The sequence below is a fragment of the Carassius gibelio genome, chromosome B24 (assembly GCF_023724105.1).
Source record: "Carassius gibelio isolate Cgi1373 ecotype wild population from Czech Republic chromosome B24, carGib1.2-hapl.c, whole genome shotgun sequence".
Lineage (NCBI taxonomy): Eukaryota > Metazoa > Chordata > Actinopteri > Cypriniformes > Cyprinidae > Carassius > Carassius gibelio.
The window spans coordinates 9063429-9082191 of NC_068419.1; the positions used below are offsets into that span (position 1 = coordinate 9063429).

General features: G+C 35.2%; 3 protein-coding genes across 8 annotated transcripts; all 3 read right to left on the reverse strand.

Moving 5' to 3' along the window:
* Window positions 1-255: 255 nt before the first annotated feature.
* Window positions 256-1989, reverse strand: LOC128013650 (transcription factor 24-like). The gene is made up of 3 exons (XM_052596774.1): window positions 1585-1989; window positions 817-1271; window positions 256-586 (listed from the first exon to the last, which is right to left on the reverse strand). Exons 2-3 carry the CDS (start codon window positions 1252-1254, stop codon window positions 485-487), a joined length of 540 nt encoding a protein of 179 aa, XP_052452734.1. The 5' UTR covers window positions 1255-1271; window positions 1585-1989; the 3' UTR covers window positions 256-484.
* Window positions 1990-3442: 1453 nt separating this feature from the next.
* Window positions 3443-9963, reverse strand: LOC128013424 (protein phosphatase 1 regulatory subunit 42). 6 transcript variants are annotated; one of them, XM_052596397.1, is made up of 10 exons: window positions 9618-9963; window positions 9194-9255; window positions 8543-8716; window positions 7830-7996; window positions 7547-7685; window positions 6950-7066; window positions 5390-5507; window positions 4786-4917; window positions 4294-4426; window positions 3443-3524 (listed from the first exon to the last, which is right to left on the reverse strand). In XM_052596397.1, exons 3-10 carry the CDS (start codon window positions 8672-8674, stop codon window positions 3482-3484), a joined length of 981 nt encoding a protein of 326 aa, XP_052452357.1. In that variant the 5' UTR covers window positions 8675-8716; window positions 9194-9255; window positions 9618-9963; the 3' UTR covers window positions 3443-3481. The 6 variants fall into 6 exon arrangements, with proteins under 6 accessions (XP_052452357.1, XP_052452359.1, XP_052452356.1 ...); XM_052596399.1 differs by having other exon boundaries at window positions 9181-9255; XM_052596396.1 differs by lacking the exon at window positions 9194-9255 and adding an exon at window positions 9307-9421 and having other exon boundaries at window positions 9618-9962.
* A 3002-nt stretch (window positions 9964-12965) lies between these two features.
* cops5 (COP9 signalosome subunit 5) lies at window positions 12966-17646 on the reverse strand. Its single transcript, XM_052595360.1, has 8 exons — window positions 17288-17646; window positions 16963-17197; window positions 15964-16092; window positions 15475-15540; window positions 15283-15368; window positions 15075-15186; window positions 13612-13760; window positions 12966-13220 (listed from the first exon to the last, which is right to left on the reverse strand). Exons 1-8 carry the CDS (start codon window positions 17422-17424, stop codon window positions 13130-13132), a joined length of 1005 nt encoding a protein of 334 aa, XP_052451320.1. The 5' UTR covers window positions 17425-17646; the 3' UTR covers window positions 12966-13129.
* Between the last annotated feature and the right edge of the window lie 1117 nt (window positions 17647-18763).

Sequence of the window (18763 nt, forward strand, 5' to 3'; positions counted from 1 at the left end):
ATGTGCTTTTCAAATGAAAAGAGGAAGGAGGAAAGGGAGGAGAAAAGGGAATGATGATGCTATTGTTGCGATTCTGACAGACCACTTCACATGACGAATGTTAGGTTGTTCACACATGCATTTAGTGCAAATGTTGTAACAGAAAGTGCATAGCCGACAGCTGAAGCATAACAGCTCATCAACCCCACACACGAATTCCAGACAGTTACAAGTACAGAACTGCAGAAACAGAATTCTGAGCAGACACCCAAGAGCACAAATTGTTTAATATTTTAATCTTATTTACATATTGGAAATAATTAGGATATATTAATATGCACGACACTCAGTTGTTTGCATGGCACAATAATCATCTTTCAATGAATTTATTTAATTTGCCGCGTAAAACAACCATGTTAAATTTTACATACTACAACAATATTACTAAAACAATAACTTTAACCTTCATTCTTCATTACCTCAATAAGTCTTATGTGCAAACGATCTATGTTTGAGATGTTGATGAAGATGCCCCTTGATTTTCATTTGAGTTACCCAGGAACTGTCCAGAGGCACCGACATATAATCTTGAACGCATCGGCCATTTCTAAAAGAAAAAAGCGACAAATAGAAACACTTAGTCAACTGTTTTAAAGAATTGCTATGCGTAATAAAGTGGATATTTTCAAGAAGCCTTGACCTTAACCTTAAAGTCTCTTTTTCAAAACTTTTAAGACTAAACACAAATGTTTTTTTTAATTAAAATGTATAAAATCTCACAATATTTTCGGTGTCAGAGTTCACTTTAATTCTAAAATATAGGCTAACTCGACTTACTTTCACAGGATGTAAGTAGCCATCTCCTTTAAGTGAGTTCAAAGCTTCAGTTTGTTTTGTGTTGTCCTCTTCCATCCCTTCTTCTTGCAATGTTCTTGTTAAATGCGCTATGTATGTGGTTGCCAGTATCAAGACGTCGAGTTTGGAGAGTTTGGTGTCCGGTGGCACCGACGGCAGTGTTCTCTGGAGCTCGAGGAACGCATGTCTGAGCGTCTGGACGCGACTCCTTTCGCGCGCTGCGTTGGCTGCCGCGGGTCTCCCTCTGCCACAGAGGCCACTAGACGGGACCACCCTGGTGCGGGACAGGGCCTCTGCGCGCCGGCTGTCCGCTGAGAGCGTGTCAGGACTGGGGCTCGAGTTAGGGCTTGATACGGGACTGTCATCCATAACTGTCACAGAACCAGTGCCATCCATACGAATCGACTGTCTTCCAACCATTGAAGTCACTTTTTAACCTGTTAAAAATTATACATAAAAAAACACACATTAGTAAATAGCCAAACAGGCACTTTTATTCAAATATGCGAGAAAAACAGGTTACTGGCCATGAGATTTAAAAAAAAATAAAAATAAAAATCTCATGGCCATGGAGTCATTCAATGTCAAAGAAAGAAATATTAGACTAACAGACGCCTACAGTGTTTAAGTTTTTCATTAAATAATTTCAGCCGAGAACATAACGTTTTAATATATATCCATTTTAAGAAGTAGGTTACATTGTAACAATAGTCAGACAATGAGAAGTTATTAAAATGTAAAGAAACTTACCTGTATTGTTAAAAGTGCTGTCCTATAAAACACACGTTAAGGCATGAAACCTCCAAAGCTCGGCAAAGAAATCCTGTTTAAAATAATAGTCCCTTTCTCGTTGCAAAATTATATATATAACCAGTCGTGGTGGTGCGCGCGGAAGGTGCGGATATATGTCCGCGCACACGCACTGTCCTCACCTGAATGACTGCGTAAAGTCTCCTGAGCCTCTAATTTATCGGGGAACACAAAAAGCTGACAAGTGTTTCACTCCGGTGCAATTAATCAAAAGCCTTTAAAACTCTGGCAACTCGAGCCGTTCTCCAGTGTTTCCCTTAGCATCGGTCGGTAGGAGGGCACAGTTCATTTTTCGACGCCAGAGGCAGTATATTTCGGTCCACCCAGAGTTGCTTTGCAAACCACAACTTTTGAATTTTATATGAAATATTGTCTATTAAATAAATAAATACCCATTTCTTCTTGATTGGCTTTGTTTGGTGACCATGAATGTGGTTTGTCAGACCCAAGCATTGTATTTTTAAGCTGCCAAACAAATTCTATCAGATCGTCTGCACGGTGATCTTAACTCTTCTTTAACATTTTAAAAGGGATATTGATATTATAATTTTGAGCCGCAGACATCGGCTTCATTTCCTGGGACAAAGCCAATAAATAAACTCTAAACACTGCAATCAACTGGCATGCTTGAGGAAATTCTTGTGAGACTCCTAAATTAATCATTCTGTTTTCCGCAAAACGGAGATGTGGGAGAATTAATGAATGGAATTATTCATAACATGTATATCTGAGACTGTTCTTAATAAACATTGTTTTTGTAAGGATGAAGTAACAGTATTACCCCCAGGCCAATAATTATGAACCAGAGCAAATGAGGTTAAGTACGCTTCTCTGTCTAATTACTCTACATCTTTCAGAGGTTATACCCTGGTGTAGATATTAGTATATTATACGCAGGAATTACTGTATTCAGCGCGTATGTCTAAATGTTATTATAGAATCCGTTTTACATTTAATATAAATACCATTCCAGTTTAGAACGCAGTGTCCATGATGTTTATAAGCTTGCTGTAGGTATAATGTGCATGTTGAAATTAATCCTCAGTATAAAGAAAAAAAAAAACCTTTTGAATCTAAATGATAAATGTGCAATTATAATATAAACTTTTTTAATCACTTATTTAACTAATTTCATGCTTTAAATTAGATAAGTTCTTTAGCTAATTTAAAGCAGGATGCAGTGAGATTGGAGCATTAATTTGTTGAAGCACTTAAAAATATAATAAATATTAAAAAAAGAAAAGAAAAATACCAATCAGAAGGTATGTTTGGTGATGTAATTACCAAATAACTAAAAGCATAATCCAACCTAAAAAAGAGAAAATTAAACTACATATGTAGTACAGTGTGCAATTTCAGACATTTTCAATGACATAAAATCTAATTTGAGATTTTGCTCTTAGCTATAATGTAACCAGAAAAAATTAAATCTAAAATCTATTTGTATTATATTGAATGAATAACATTATTGTATATATCTTTACCTTCTAAAGAATAATGTACAAAACATGGTGGTATTTAAAGATATTTTTTCAGCATCTTGAAAAGTTAATTTATTAAAAGCAAACAAATATTTAGATATACAATCTCAGAATTTCAAACAGAATATGAAAATGCAAAATAGGCAGTGTACAAGAGAGTGTATTCTTACACAGTGGAGAAGCTGCTCAGATATTCACATTTGATAAAACTATTAAAGCTTTACTGAACGTTTTCCAGAAAACTCCTAACACACAGATGACAAGCTAAGGGTGTATGTGAGCGTTTGACTTTTGAGTCAAATTTATAAAGCCAAAAGGACAGTGATAAAAGGTTTTTAATCAGTAGTTTCAGATTTTCAGAGTCTGCCTGTCCTCACTGGAATATACATCCCTCTTGACCTGTGAACACATCAGAACAATCATGAATTATATTAAATAAATGAAATGCTGTAAATTATCACAAAAGTACCCCACAATATTTGTTGACTTTCATGCTTATGCATTTTGTATTAATAGTAATAAAAACAGCCTAGAACATATAAAATGCTGGCACACATGCTTTAAAACACGCTTCTGTAAATTATGACTAAATATCCTTCTGTTACTGGACCCCTATAATAACATAGTAAACAGCTAACTAGGACTTTAAACAACTGTCATTCAGCATTATCATTCCTATTACTCACACATTAGTGCCCTTGCTCGTGCAGTTTTCTCTTATAAGTACAGAAACATTCAGTTCATATTTATTGTAGTTACATCAACAAATCATTTCTGCATTTCAGAGGCCACACACTGGTAAATCAACTGAAATGATAACTATAGGATTAACATGTTTAGGACATCAGACATCAAAAGGGAATGATTTGTGCAGTACAACTGTAGATTATGTCACATTACACAGCGCAGAACAATGGTTAACCTCAGGCTAGTCTAAAGGAGAAAGCTGTTTATTTGCATGGGTGTGAAAAATAAGACTCACACAACTTGACAAGTAGCAGGCATTTATCCATCATGTCTGAAGTTAACATGTAACCTTTCTCTGATAGCATTTATCCCAGAATCTATTTCTATATCTAAAATTTGATTTAAATTTTTTCTTTTTCAATGATTATGTAAAGAATAAGGGAGTCCTGTTAATAAAACAGAGATTTTTGATTGTTCCTACCTTCTTCCTCTGCTGTCTCCTTGTACTTGATCTGTCCGAAATGTGACGCCTGGCTTCCCATATTCTGACGGCTTACTCAGAGAGCTGCTGCGGTCATGGGCAAAGGGATGTTCGGGGCCCACGCGAAAGTCAGCTACAGCAAACAGGGGTTACTCACACATTGTCATAAAACTGAAACAAGGCTTACTTAACCACATACTGATAATATACAACCACAAAATGGATAAATGTGTTAAAAGCAAGAAAATCTTGTGGATATTATAAATGACTGGAAAATTAAGAAAACAAAATGAAAGTGACATTGCAGTGCACTCAGCTCAGAAATTCAGTAAATTAAATAACGGTTAGGGCACTATTTTTCATAGTATGTAAAGCCATACTTCAATAATATATTTAACATTTATTTTGAGGGTCTATAATTCATCAATGGAAATATTTGTTAGTAACTGAATAAAAATGTAAAGAAAATAAAATTGCAACAAATATTCATACTTGTAAGTTGATTCGTGATTTGTTCTTTGATGTCTTCTCCATCATCTAATTTCTTCTTTGCATCTTTAGAGGCTTTCCACTTGATTAGAAACTGCCTAGACAGTTCATTTATTTGTTTTCCATCAAGATCCTCTAAATCCCAGGAAAAACATAGTTTCTGTGTATAATTTCACTTAAGAATTATAGAAAATTCATAAACAGTACAAAAACAACTGTTATTGAAATAACTATAATTAAAATGCTAAACATCACTGAAATGTTATAAAAAATTATAAATAAAATTAATACGTAAAATAATAAAATAAATTATAAGTATAATAATAATTAAATTACATAATGAAGGCCAAAAAAAGCATTCATAAATAATGTCAAATGACTCCATATTGGGGCTGTCAAAGCAATTAATCACATCCAAAATAAAATTGGTTTAAAAAGTTTACTTTTGTGTGTGTGTGCTTGTATATATATATATATATGCATGTATGTGTGTGTGTTTATTTATACACACATTATGTAAACAAAAAGTTTTATTTTGGACACAATTAATTGGGATTGATCGATTTGACAACCCTACTCATCACAAGTTAGCGATGCTATTTCTCACCTAGAATTTTGCAGGCAGTTATTAATCTGTCCCTGTATTTAGGTTTGTGAGACACAGGATTTCTATTCAGATCCAGCAGCCGCAGTTGAGGCCACTGGCTGAACACGGTCTCTAATTCCTGAAAGCATAAATAAAGGCATAACATTGTACTTTTAATCAGTATAAAACAAAATAATTAGTAGACACAGTAAACGACTATCATCTTCTCAAATCTTTCCAAAAAAGTAGTTGCATGCTGGAAAAATCCTGCGACACAGATTTAACAGAAGATGTGCATGGTTAAAAATTATCAGGGCATTATATTTAAGACAAAGTTTTCAGAAAATTTTTCAGAAGAAAAACAAAATTCAGAGGGTAAAAAGTATAAACAAGACATCAGCTTGTTTTAATAAATACTGTCACTTGGACTGCGTGACTAACAAGTTCCCCTGGGCAGTAGTCCTCAAGCATGTTGTCTGCGGTGTATGTTTATCTAAGGACACATTAATCCAGGCTGGAAATATGAATACTCTCTGGACACGCTCTGATTGTTCATTGCCTTCCTGTCTCAACTAAAGTGCTTCCACTTTTCAGTCCGCGTGCAATCAGCTCTAGCGGGACCCCAGCGAGCCGCGCGCTCTCAGGCTTTGATAAATGATCGTGTCAGGTCTGTCACTCTGAGGGCTTGGCTGGGAACTGCCCAGCGCCAAATTGCCCTCCCATGCGCGGGAGTGCTGAATACTGGGCTCTTTCCAGCCCCACACTGGGTTAATGATGGCCAGTTATGAACCTGTATTTGACCAGTGCTTCGATCCCTATCTGCACCGTCTGGCCGTGCGCCACTAACAGCCTCTGCAGTACCCATTTGTCACTCGGCTGACTGCCTGTCATAATCTATTTTAAAAATCCATAATGTTTCCACTGGAATTGGACCAAACTGTGTAAGGGAGGAATTGATCCTTTGGGTGCTGTCGTCGCTGAATCAATAGTGGCAAAGGGGTTGTATAAATTAAAGGAGATATCTGCTAAACATGAAAGCTTCCTCTGACACATGGATCACTATTATCGGTGGCAGTTGCTGAGATTGTCTTTTGAGCTGTTGGACAAAGTTACCAAGCTGCTTTTCTACAGAGGCGTTCGGAAAGTGTTCCTTCACCATTTCTTTTAGTCACTGAATGTGTGATATCAATAGGCTGGAAAATCCCTTTTCCAGAAAAGGTTACTTTTCAGCTTTAGTTTCACTAAATGTTTGGCTCAAATTGGTTTTTAATACAAGACTGAAGCTTTAAGGGGCACTCAGTGTATTTCAGAGGAAAATCAGTTCACTAAGGAAGGAGGAAAACTTGTGCTTGTTTAAATTGTCAGCAGAAGCTGTCCCTGGAGACCAGGCCGCTGATTTGTTGAATAATTCTGACCCTGTGCAAGTCTGGAGACTGTTGGAAGGATTTGCAGGATTAGGTTTTGCACTGCTCTGCCTCTATCATCTCACACTTCATAGGAACATACAACTTTGTCATGTCTAGACAGAACAAAAATTCTTTATAAGTATCTTTTTTATGGGAAAAAAAAAATCACATTTACCAGTATGTCCTGTAGCTGGTTATCGGTAGCGAAAAGATGGGTCAGCTTTCGGAGAGGGGCCAAGTCCCATATTTCATCAATGTTATTTCTGCTGATATTCAGAATGCACAGAGTTTCCTGAAAGAATTCAATATTAATATAATTAATAATGCACTTTAGATTTAAAACCAGTCCCACTTCAGGTGAGCCAATGAAGATTTCACTGTGTTCGTAAAAGGAGAGCATTTAGGAATCTCTTGGCAGGGATAAAATTGGGTGCACTTATACTTGCAATTTCATTAATTATCAAAATAAACAAAATTCCCAACTTTTCGGTTTGTTTTCCCATAGCCAGGGCGGTAAACACTCCCTGTTGATCTGTCAGACAAGGAGGCAGCCACAGAGACCTCTTTTACCCGCATCAAATTTTGCACAGAACTGCTTTGATACACATCTTGGTCCACGAATCCTACGTCTCTCATCTGATTCTGACAAGCAAACTCTCAGGACATAGTGCTATATCAATCTAAATATAAAGTGCAGAAGACTGTAGATACCATGAAACACCCTCTGTAAGGCTTTTCACTGAGGTGAATGTTAAAGCAATGAACTACTTACAGAGAGGCTACAAATGGAACGGGGGTCAAAGACCAGCTTTTCTCCACGGGGTAGTTTCTGACCTTCCACATGCAGCTCCTTCAGGCTTTTCAGCTCATCTAATCCCTCCACCACAGTGATGCTGTTACCTCCCAAGAAACTCAAATATAGAAACATTACTAGTTACATTCATGGCCTTTTAATAGTGCTGTATGTATATTTTCAATGGAAAATATTAACGTCACTGTTCAAATTTCAATGCAAGCAAGAATTTATTAATATGCTTGTACTATCATATACTTACAGTTTGGAGAGCTTATGGAGAGATGAGAGGTTCTCTATGCAAGAGATGTTGTTATTTTGCATATATAAGTGTGTAAGGTTTGAGGCGAATCCCAAATTGCAGATTTGTGATATTTGGTTGTCATATAGATAGAGGACTGTGAGGTTTCTACACATTGATAGATCATCCTACAAATGTAAAAGGGGAATAATAATCAGAAAACATACTACTCAAAAGTTTGGAATACATTTTTTTGAAGTTTTTTAAATTAGTCTTTTATGCTTACCAAGGCTGCGTTTATTTGATCAAACATACAATAAAAATATAATATTTTGAAATATTACTACAATCTAAAATAACAGTTTTCTGGTTTACTACTGTATATTTTGAAATGTAATTAATTCCTGTGATCGCAAAGCTGAATTTTCAGCAGCAATTTCCCTAGCCTTCAGTGTCACATGATCCTATAGAAATCATTCTTATTCATTAGAAGTCCTTTATTAATCATTCTTAATCAAATTCTAATTATTATCAATGTTGAAAACTGTTTTTTGTTTTTTTTGGAAACTGTGATACATTTTAAAGATTATTTGATTAATATAATTTTACCGTCACTATTGATCAATTTAATGCATATATGCTGGATAAATTTGTTTATTTTGATTGTACTGTAATATTGAAATTGAAACTTGAATATTAAATGGAATTTTAATATGTTTGAACTAAAGACTTACAATGTCTTCTATACTTCTGTTTGAGAAGTTGAGATGGGTCAGCTTCTTCAGATACTGCTGGAGAGATTCGCTTCTGCAGGCTTTTGAGAAACTGTTTGATTTTGCGATCAGATGCACTGTTAGACGGACCATAATGACCGAGTTCGCAAAAATCTCACAGGATAGATTTCTCTTCTGCAGAACAGCATGTCAAGGGAAGAGGGAGATTTATTAGAAAACACTAAAGCAATGCATATAGAAACATAATCGAATACATTTTAAGCACTGACCTCAGTAGATTTTAATAAGAATGTCTTTAAATAAGGTATAATTGATGAGGTGACCATTATTTCTTTGATGATATGCATTTTAGAGACAGTATAGTCAATTGACCCTTAAACCTTTGTCAAAATACATATTTCTGAATAGTGGGAACCCAAGGCCAAAGGTGAAATGGACATGTGACCTAAGATTAGCATAAAGGGAGATCTCTTCTCCCCACAAAAAAAGAAAGAAAAGGAACAACTGCAAAAAAAAAAAAAAAAAAAAAAAAAAAAAAAAAAAAAAAAACAATCCAATCATCTTGAGATTTATATTGTCTGTAAGCTTGACCCTGCACATCTGCCGTGCTGTATTATATAAAACCAATCCAGACTTACAGTAACACCTTACCAGAAAGGCCTCCTTGGAAAGACCTTGGATGATATTTTACTCCAAATGCTTTCTATATTTTCCTGTCAAACACAGACATTGAACACTAGGACAGAAGTAAAGGGAATACATACATCAACACATGACAGCAGGTCGGTTTTACACTTGATCTCCGAGCAGTAGACTATGGGGAGATGACATGGAGAGCCTCTTAAAATCAATAACTTTCTGTGGTTAAACTCCAGGGAACTGGATGGAGACAGCAGTTTGCCAATCATTATAATATACTGCAGTATATTTAACAATATATTGAAATTTACACTCTTGTTACTAATAGACAAAGACAAGCAAATTAGGCTTCTGTTGGCCTACAATTATAACCGCAAACAGAAAAGGCACTTACGAACAGCTGACAGAGTAGAAATAAAATGAAACTTTTTCTTACCTTAATCCTCAAATCCTATACATTAACGGTCGTCAGCTATAAACGCAAAGTGGTTTGCTGCTCTGAAGTCTTTTCTCTTGTCGGCTTTGTTTAGGAAGTGAGAGCTGATGTTGCCATGGCGACGAGACGCGAGCGCAAGGTCAACTTGCACGCGCAATTGTTTCGAAGCGCATTCTCAACAGAAATAGTTACGTTTTTAATTGTTTTAAATGCCGTGTGAGTTTTAGAACACGATGTTCATCGCATTTTTGTGTGAAAATTTGAAAGAATGTTTTTACAGATGTTGTTAAAATGTATTTAAGATAGCGCATGTGTTTGTTATCAGTAATTTTCAAGCATTCATGTTTCAAATAAATTTAAATAATAATAACACAAATGAACGACCGGTCTATGATATAATTTAATTATTATTATTATTATTATGGTTCATGCAAAAATGAAAGTTTTCAAAAAATGTAGCTTGTTCTCGCATCGAATTTGTGGATTTTTGCCTGAAGTTGTGTTGAGACAGCTTTTTTTGCTCTTGTGATGATGACAAGGGTTTTATTCAATAAAGGATTAGATTAAATAATTCATGAGTTCAGCCAAAAAAGTGTATTTACCATCAGGTCATACAAAATGAGGATGAGCTTTTTTCTTAACCAGAACAGATTTGGAGAAATTTAGAATAGCATCACTTGCTCATATATGGATCCTCTGCAGTGAATGGGTGCTTTCAGAATTATTTCAAACAGGTGATAAAAACATCACAACAAGCCACATGATTTCAGTTCATCAGTTAACATTTTGAGGAAAGCTGCAGGTTTTTAAGAAACAAATCCATCTCTCTCTCTCTCTCTCTCTCTCTTTTTTGTTGCTTTTATTAGGACAGTACAATATATAGACAGGAAGCAAAGTGGGAGAGAGAGAAAGAGGGGGTCGGGATTGGGAAAGGTCCGCCAGCCAGGATTCAAACTCGGGATCCCCGAAGCACAATGGTGCTATGTGTCGGCACACTGCCCACGAGGTTATTGGCACCAACTTAAAAAATTATAAAATGAAGAGGTTAAATTACACACTAAAAAACTAGTGTCTAGAGGACTGAAGAGAGAAAGACAATTGTTGGAAATGAAAAACTAGGATTTAACCAAAACCTCTGGCCACCCTTGAGGCTTAAAGTAGACGAGACCCTCTGTTGAAATCAGAAACCATGTTTTATCAACTTCAGCTGGTAGAACCACACATTTCCCCAAATTTGCAACCTCAAACTGCTGTCCCTAATAATGCAGATCATTTTTAGAGAAGTGCGGTGGCTTCGGTGAACTGAGTCACTGCGGTGACCCATGCATTGTTTTATTTGGTGGAAGAATGTGCTTCCTGAGACTTGCCTCCATTTATGTATGCAGAATATTTGGCAGAAAGGAAATGTTGCTTTGGTTGGTTTAGGGATGCAGAGGGGGAGTTCTGCCCTTTTCAGACTCTCCTCTGGGCATTGAACACGTTTCACCTCCTCACTACCATGCTTGATGAGATTATTATGGTCCAAAGAAAACATCAATGCTACCAAATATCTTGAGGTCATTGGTCCCAAAGGCTAGTTTAAACATTAGCCTTGTGAACAACAGCCACTGCCCATTATCTGTTCTCATCACTCAGATATATTCACTTAATCAAATATCAATCATAGTTCATAATACTTATTATTTTAAAACGTTTGCTTTGGGTTCAGAAAATGAAGTGGAATTCCAATAAATTTTAGAAGACTCTTGAAAACATACTTTATAATTGAGTTAATGGATTTCACTGATGTTAGTTCACTTATGGAAATCATAATATACTTAGGCTTAGTTATATTTCAACTCATTTATACTCTTCTGCTCCTTATTCTTTACTGCACGTATTAAAAAAATGCTTATGCGGTGATGATTATAAGATTAATTTGTAATTCAAATGGGTGAAATAAGGAACATATGAATAGGATTTTTTGATGACTATGATTTTAAAGGAATAGTTCATGCAAAAATAATTTTTTTCTAAAAATGTACTCGCTCTCAGGTCATCAAATTTGTGGATTTTGGCCTGAAGTTGCAGCAAGAATGTTTTTGCTTGTGATGACGACCAGTGTTTTATTCCGTAGAGGATTAAATGAATTAAAGGAATAGTTCAGCCAGAAACGCAGCATAACATCACTTGCTCACCGATGGATCCTCTTCAGTGAATGGGTGCCATCAGAATTAAAGTCCAAACAGCTGACAAATAACAAAACAAATAACACCACTAGTCCATCAATTTGTGGAAATATGCATTTTTTTTTTAATATGCACAAATCCATCATTAAGACCTTTTTAATTGTTTCCTCTTTCCACATGATACATTTTTAGTCTGGAATGGATTACTTGTGGGTTATTGTGATGTTTTATCAGATGTTTGAACTCTCATCATGGCACCCATTCACTTAAGATGATCCACTGTTGAAAAAGTGATTTTTTAAAACAAACAAACTACATTTCGGATGGCCTAATGAGGAATACATTTTCAATAAATTAAAATTAATTCAATACTCTATGGAATAAAAAAATTGGATATCATCACAAGAGCAAAAAAACACACACACTCTCACTACAACTTCAGGCCAAAATCTACAAATTGCATAGTGCATAATTGAACAGACTGATGCTTTCCGGAACACAACAGAAAATCTTAAAATTAGTACAATGATGTGGTGTACAAAAATGTGCATGAATATGAAGTCGGCACTGTTGTCTGTAAGAAAATGCAGGCACATGTGTGTAGATGAAACCACACGGGCGTTGAGTGTCTGCAGCGATAAAGAGCAGACACGCAGGGCTGAATAGACTCCACTGTATCGGGCTCCTGTTCCTGTGATGCATCAGTGACAGGCCACAGCGGAACGCTCCGAATCCTGAAGGACTGTGTACAACACAGAGACAACCTGCACAGGGTCGTCCTGACAGATGCGCTGCGGCCATGCCAAGCTGTGTTTATCTTTGGGCCGTTGAGTTTGTTATTCCATTATGTAATGTTATGACTGGCAAATATGAAAATGACCTCTTGTGGAGCACTGTGGTTTTTGTTAAATATAAATGTTGAATACTGCTGTTACAGCTCCCGACACAAGCTGTGGGAAATGGGAACGGTGCTGTACCATGTTACACACTGAACCCAGAGGAGAATATATTTCAAATGTCTGAGCACTAAGGAAAACTCATTTGTCTTGATCTAAAGGACAGCTTTGACGATGAGCTGGGCGAGTTATGATTTCAGACGAGACTTTAGCAGAAAATGTGATAAAATGAATTGCAAGTAAATTAAGATGAGGCAAAGAAACACCTACTGTCTGTCAACGAATCAACCTGAACAACATTTATTTCTTTGTTTAAACAAATGATAAATGATGCAAACAATCCTACAGGAGAATTCCTTTGAATCTTTCAAAGCAGGATCTCAACGAAAGAACACATAACTAAGCAAACACTGCATGTGAAGTTATCTAACTCCAGATCCTTCCAAGTTCAGTTGGAAGATGTGTTCACTTGATTGAAGAGTTTATCTTTGATAACCTGGGACATCAAACCATGAATTGCTTCAATGGTTGTCTTGCAGCTGCAAAGCAAAGAAAGATGTCTGATCATGTTTTTATCCAAATCAAAAAGAGGGGACCCTTGCGCCTAAAAAGACACTCAACAAGTCATCTATAAGCTCACAGAAAATAAATATAAATAAATGTGAAATAAAAAATAAATAAATGAAATAATAAGTAAATAAATAATCTTTCATGAAGAAAAATTAAAAAAGAAAAGAATAAATGTGACGTTAGTTTTTTTTAAATAAATAAATATGAATAAATGTGAAGTCGATATTATATTTTTAATACTCAAATGACACAAATTTACCCTCCTGCAACACCCTGTTTATTTCCACTTATTTATACTATCATATAACAATATATTTTGAATGGAAAAATGTAATACTGAATTGATAGGGATTGTTTTACCTGTCACGTGTTGCCTTTGCAAGTTTGTCCTCAGATTTCCTATCATGAGTATCTAAGCCCAACATGAAACTGCCTCGTCCCAGTTGAGCTTCTGCCTGCTCGAGCTTCTCAGACAAGTCAAACACCTGTCCAGTGGTGTAGTCTGCATTCTGAAGGAGCAAGAGCCATTAACAACACAATTCCTCTTGCTCTAGGTTAATTTCACAATTTCACAACAATACTTAAACCTTCACAGCATGCATTCCACTGATAATCAATTAAGCAGGTTGTTGAATTGCTTGCTGAACCCTCCTGAATGAGGTTTCTAGCGTTTGCAGAAGGTGAGAATGTACACTGCCCAGACGAGGATTCATAATAAAGACAGACTCAGTGTCTTAAGATCTCAGTCTGTGGTGACCACGTAATCACTGACAACACTTCTTCCACGGTGAAGCAAGTCACTTTTGACAAGTAGTCAATTTATCTCTAACAGAGCTCTGAGGCTGCTGTTTAGATAGTCATCAGCCCATTGCATGTGTTAAACAAAGTCATAATCAACAATGACAAGCTTTCAAAACTAATAGGTTGGGAAACAAAAGCAGCATCTACATATTAATCATGCACACAAGTTGTCAACAAACGCCTGTCATATTATTGATCGCCTGCACATAAAATACTTGTACCCTTCAGAATCCAAAACATTTTCAGGATGATAACGATAACAATTACGTTAATATTTTTATATGAACAAGAAACAAGATATAGAGATAACAGTACAATGACAAACAGATGAATCCTGTTCTGGTTAATGCAAGATAATGTTACTGTACTGAACTAAAATATACTTATTTTGCTCATTTAGGGTTAAACAACTTGCTAACATTTTTTTCACAAAATATTTAGCAAATTTTTCCACATTGCTACACTTCAGTGTCCCCAGTCAAAAATGACAGGAATATAAAAAATAACTTTTAAATATCTTGCTACGCTATTTTATGACTAAATATTGAATTCAATCTTTTTACCAACTTGTTTTCTTTTGATTGTAACAGTTTTGTCTTTCTCTTCGGAACTGACTGATTGTAGGTTTCTTTGATCTTGAAGCGTATAGAATGAGTAAATAATGCCAATTTTCAATCAGTGCAAATATGACATGTAGTCTCTCAATTAATTTAACCTGAAAGCATTATAATTATAAAACAATTAGTAAAGTATTTTTTGAGGAGTATAGCACAGAAAATACCCATGCTCAGATCAATGAACCTATGAACAGTCAGTTCTAAACAAAGAAATACAAAATCTGTGCTTACTGCATAATGAGAGATTTATAACCAATTTTGTAATTTTAAATTTTACAGCAAATTAGGTGTAAATATTTTCAGCACAAGCACAAAGGTTAAATATCTACATTTTCTAAAATGACTCAAGATTTCTGCACATATTGCTATATGAAATACAATAATGTAATAAAAGACAGTACATACTGTCAGAAGGCTGGAGGAGCTCAAAGTGTTGACCCAATACTTATTCCACAACAGCTCTAGGAGTTTGCGGTCCAGGGAAGACTTAAAATAAGACACTTCTAAAGCATAGTACCTAAAAATCACAAAACAGTTCATGGTAAATCTCCCATATTTTAAAGCAAAGTCAATAAAATGAAATCAGTATAAATAAGTGCATAAAAAAGCTTACTGTTTGCAGTGCACTCCAAAGTCCTCAATCTTGTTAAGTGGTATCGTTTGGTATTCAGATGGACCCTCATCTGGAGGCTTGTAACCCTAGCATTAAAAATTAAAATATGTGATGAAAACTCCTATCAAACGCATATAAATGAATAGACACATACATATGAAATACTACACGGTTACTAAAAAATTTTCCTACCTTCGGATATGTCCTGAACGCTCCGAGATTGACCTTCCCTGCGGATATAGTCCTTGTGGGATCAATCTGAGAAGGATGAAAAATTACAAGGACTGTAATAAGCAAAACAGTTCAGTCAAATCTAACAAATAAAAACACTGAGCTGCCAGTTTAGCAAGTGAAAGTTATGAGCACCAGCTCGCTATTTGCCCTCAGCACAAAATAAGCAATAGCAGCGACGGGTAAACTGTATAATGTATTCAGTTACAAAGCCAACAGCCATTAATCAGACACCACGGCAGAAATGTCACCAAACTCATTTGTATTTTAGGGGTCAATTACGGATCAGTGATATTACTGAATTTAAACTGATACTTTAACAATTTCGTAGCTGAGCTATTTTCCGCCTCTGTCTTCAGAGATTGATGGGAACAGGGTTTAGAGAGGACTTTGCAAAATCGGCCCTAATGCAAAACAAGCATCCAGTTTAACATTTTTAACAGCTCTTACCACTACTGCGACAAAGGGCTCTTGAAACTGCTGGTTGAGCATCTGAGTGCTGACATCTATGCCTGAAAGCCAGCAGCCGTATCCAGGATGACTGTGGTACCATCCAATGGCATTCTCCAACCGCCCTACCTAAATGAATTCAGAAATTATGATCTTCAGAATTACTAATATATCATCATATCATATGGTGGTCATGGGGAGTTCATGCATAAATTATCTATGAATGTATAGTTTAGTTCATGTGACTGTTAACTATTTACTTTTTAATTACCATTTTTTTAAATTATCTTTTATCTTTTTTTTGATAAACACATTTTTATGCAATTGTCCCATGTAGTCACATTATGAAAACTGAATGCATAATAATTCTAAAAGTATTAGTAAAACATTTAGAGGAATACAGCACATCACACCAAGATGCAGCATACACAATACATATTTATTTTAGTTCTTATGACTGTTAACCACTTACTTACTGATTTGTACTATTTTTAAATAACCAATAATTAATTTCAAATGGTCTTGTTAAGTGGTCAATATCTTTTTAAGTACAAATATCCCATATAAGCTCTCATTTGATATTAGATCATAAAAACGTAATGTGTAGTAATTATAGAAGTAAAATATTTTAGATGAGTATAGCATATAACACGAAGACGCAGCATACATAATTCGTGTATGTTGTGATTTCTGTGAATAGTCACCATTTATTAATTATTTTAAATCACGCTTGCGCTTTTATTGATTTATTTTAAGTGGTACTGTGATGTGAAATTGTATTAGTGCATATATTTCATGTAGACTCTCAGTTAACATTAGATTATGCATATTAATTATAAATGAATTAGCTAGATATTTTTGGATGAGTATCATATATATATATAATGCATGTATAGTTTAGTAGCACACTGCACCACAGAAAAACTTCAGATTCAACATATGCAATGTACCCGCAGTATAAAGCTTAAAAGCAAAGACAGTGCAAATGGGTTAGTGTACCTGTTTAGCATTCTCTATATAAGCAGCCATGTATTCATAGGCTGCAGCCTGAGCATTGACCCGCGTCTCAGTGCCCTCCACGGGCAGAGCGAAACTGTCCATGATGTTCATGGTCTCTCCATCCACCTTCCCCAGCATAAGTCCCATCACCTCAAGGTTTCCTCCAGATCGGGCATGCATTACCATCTTCAACAGTGCCAATGCTGATATCTTGCAGTATTTAAAATAATGATGGCTGTAAACAACAAAAGCAGTATGGAGAACTGTTATTCATCAGTCGAAGCCTCTTGTAGAGGAATAGATTCGGATGGTGTGGTAAACTCACTCTTTAGTCCACGGTTTGGCTGCCAGAATCTCTTGTTGTTGTTTTTTATCATACTTATATATTTCATCAATACTCTGAACTTCCTGCATGCTGTTTGACAGCTCCCATGTTTTCATCGCTATGCTACTGCCAGCCATAGCTAGAGTCGGGTTTTACGTCCGGATTAACTATAACAAAGTATGTTCAGTACTAACGTTACTTGTAATTTACGATATTTAAAATACTAGAAAATATCGCAAGGCGTTTAGTTTATCTAAAACTGTAAACGCAGCGTTTAGTAATCATTCACAAAGCTCTTCTGAGTCCCTTTATTGACCAACTCTGAGTCCTGGCTGAGTGAACCTAGCGACCAAACGCGTTACGAAGGAATTATAGTTGTGTCAAAATAAAAGTCTCAAACTATTTCGACACTTATTGTTGTTAAATTCTCTTTTCTCTGCTTATTAAGGTTTCCTTTTATTCTTTTATTAACTGTTTATTATTTTATTAATTGTTTATTATGTCTGTTTTTAAGTCATAGTTATTTTATTTATTTTTAGTTTCTTTATCTGTATGTTTACATTTTACGTTTTTACGATTAAGTTTATTTAATTTTTTAATCTCTCATTTGTTAAATTTATACTACTTGGTTGATGCTCTTATTTGTCCAGAATCATTTTTGTCTTTTGAATTATTTATTTGTTTGTTTGTTTGTTCACCATTTTAATCTAAATAATCTAAATAAAGACGACGTACCATTTAATGTACTATTTTTCAGACTACTATTTACTATTATGGGACAAATAAAATATGCAGATGTGAAGAAAAAGGCCAAAATGAGTATATCATTACAGCATATCAAAATGTAAAGTGCAATTTGGATTTTTAATTGTAGTATGCCACTGTAAAAAAATATGGAGACATTAGTGTTTTTCTGACTTACATAAAAAAATTAAATTCATGTCATAGTCTTAATATCACTGACATTATTTAAACTAATCACACTTTTAAAAAACACATTATTAAACTGATTTTTGTTTTCTGAAGGAAAAACACTCACATGGAGTAAACTACATTTCCCAAAATGCATTGCACGATTTCCAGTTCAAAGGTTACTAATACAAGGAAGTGAATAAAGGTTCTAAGTTAATTTGCTTACAAACTATTTGTTTTGGTAGGTCAAAAGTCAAGTTTTTCGTCACACATATAACAGTATATTAAAACAGATGAAAAGCCTGAGTGAAAGAAGCGGTTTTTTTTTAAACCTGCTTTTTTTCATGCTTTGCCGAGTGTTTTGATTGACAGCATTGATGGACTGATAGCTGTTTTTATACAGTCTATGATTGATACACATTTATTCACCTTAGATTAAAATGTAAGCGATTTTCCAGCGGTTTTTTTATTCTCTCATACAATTTTTACAAATATTTGCAGATGTTACTTCTGTGATGACTATGGACTAAGTCCTTTTGAATTTACAGTCATGTTAATATGTAA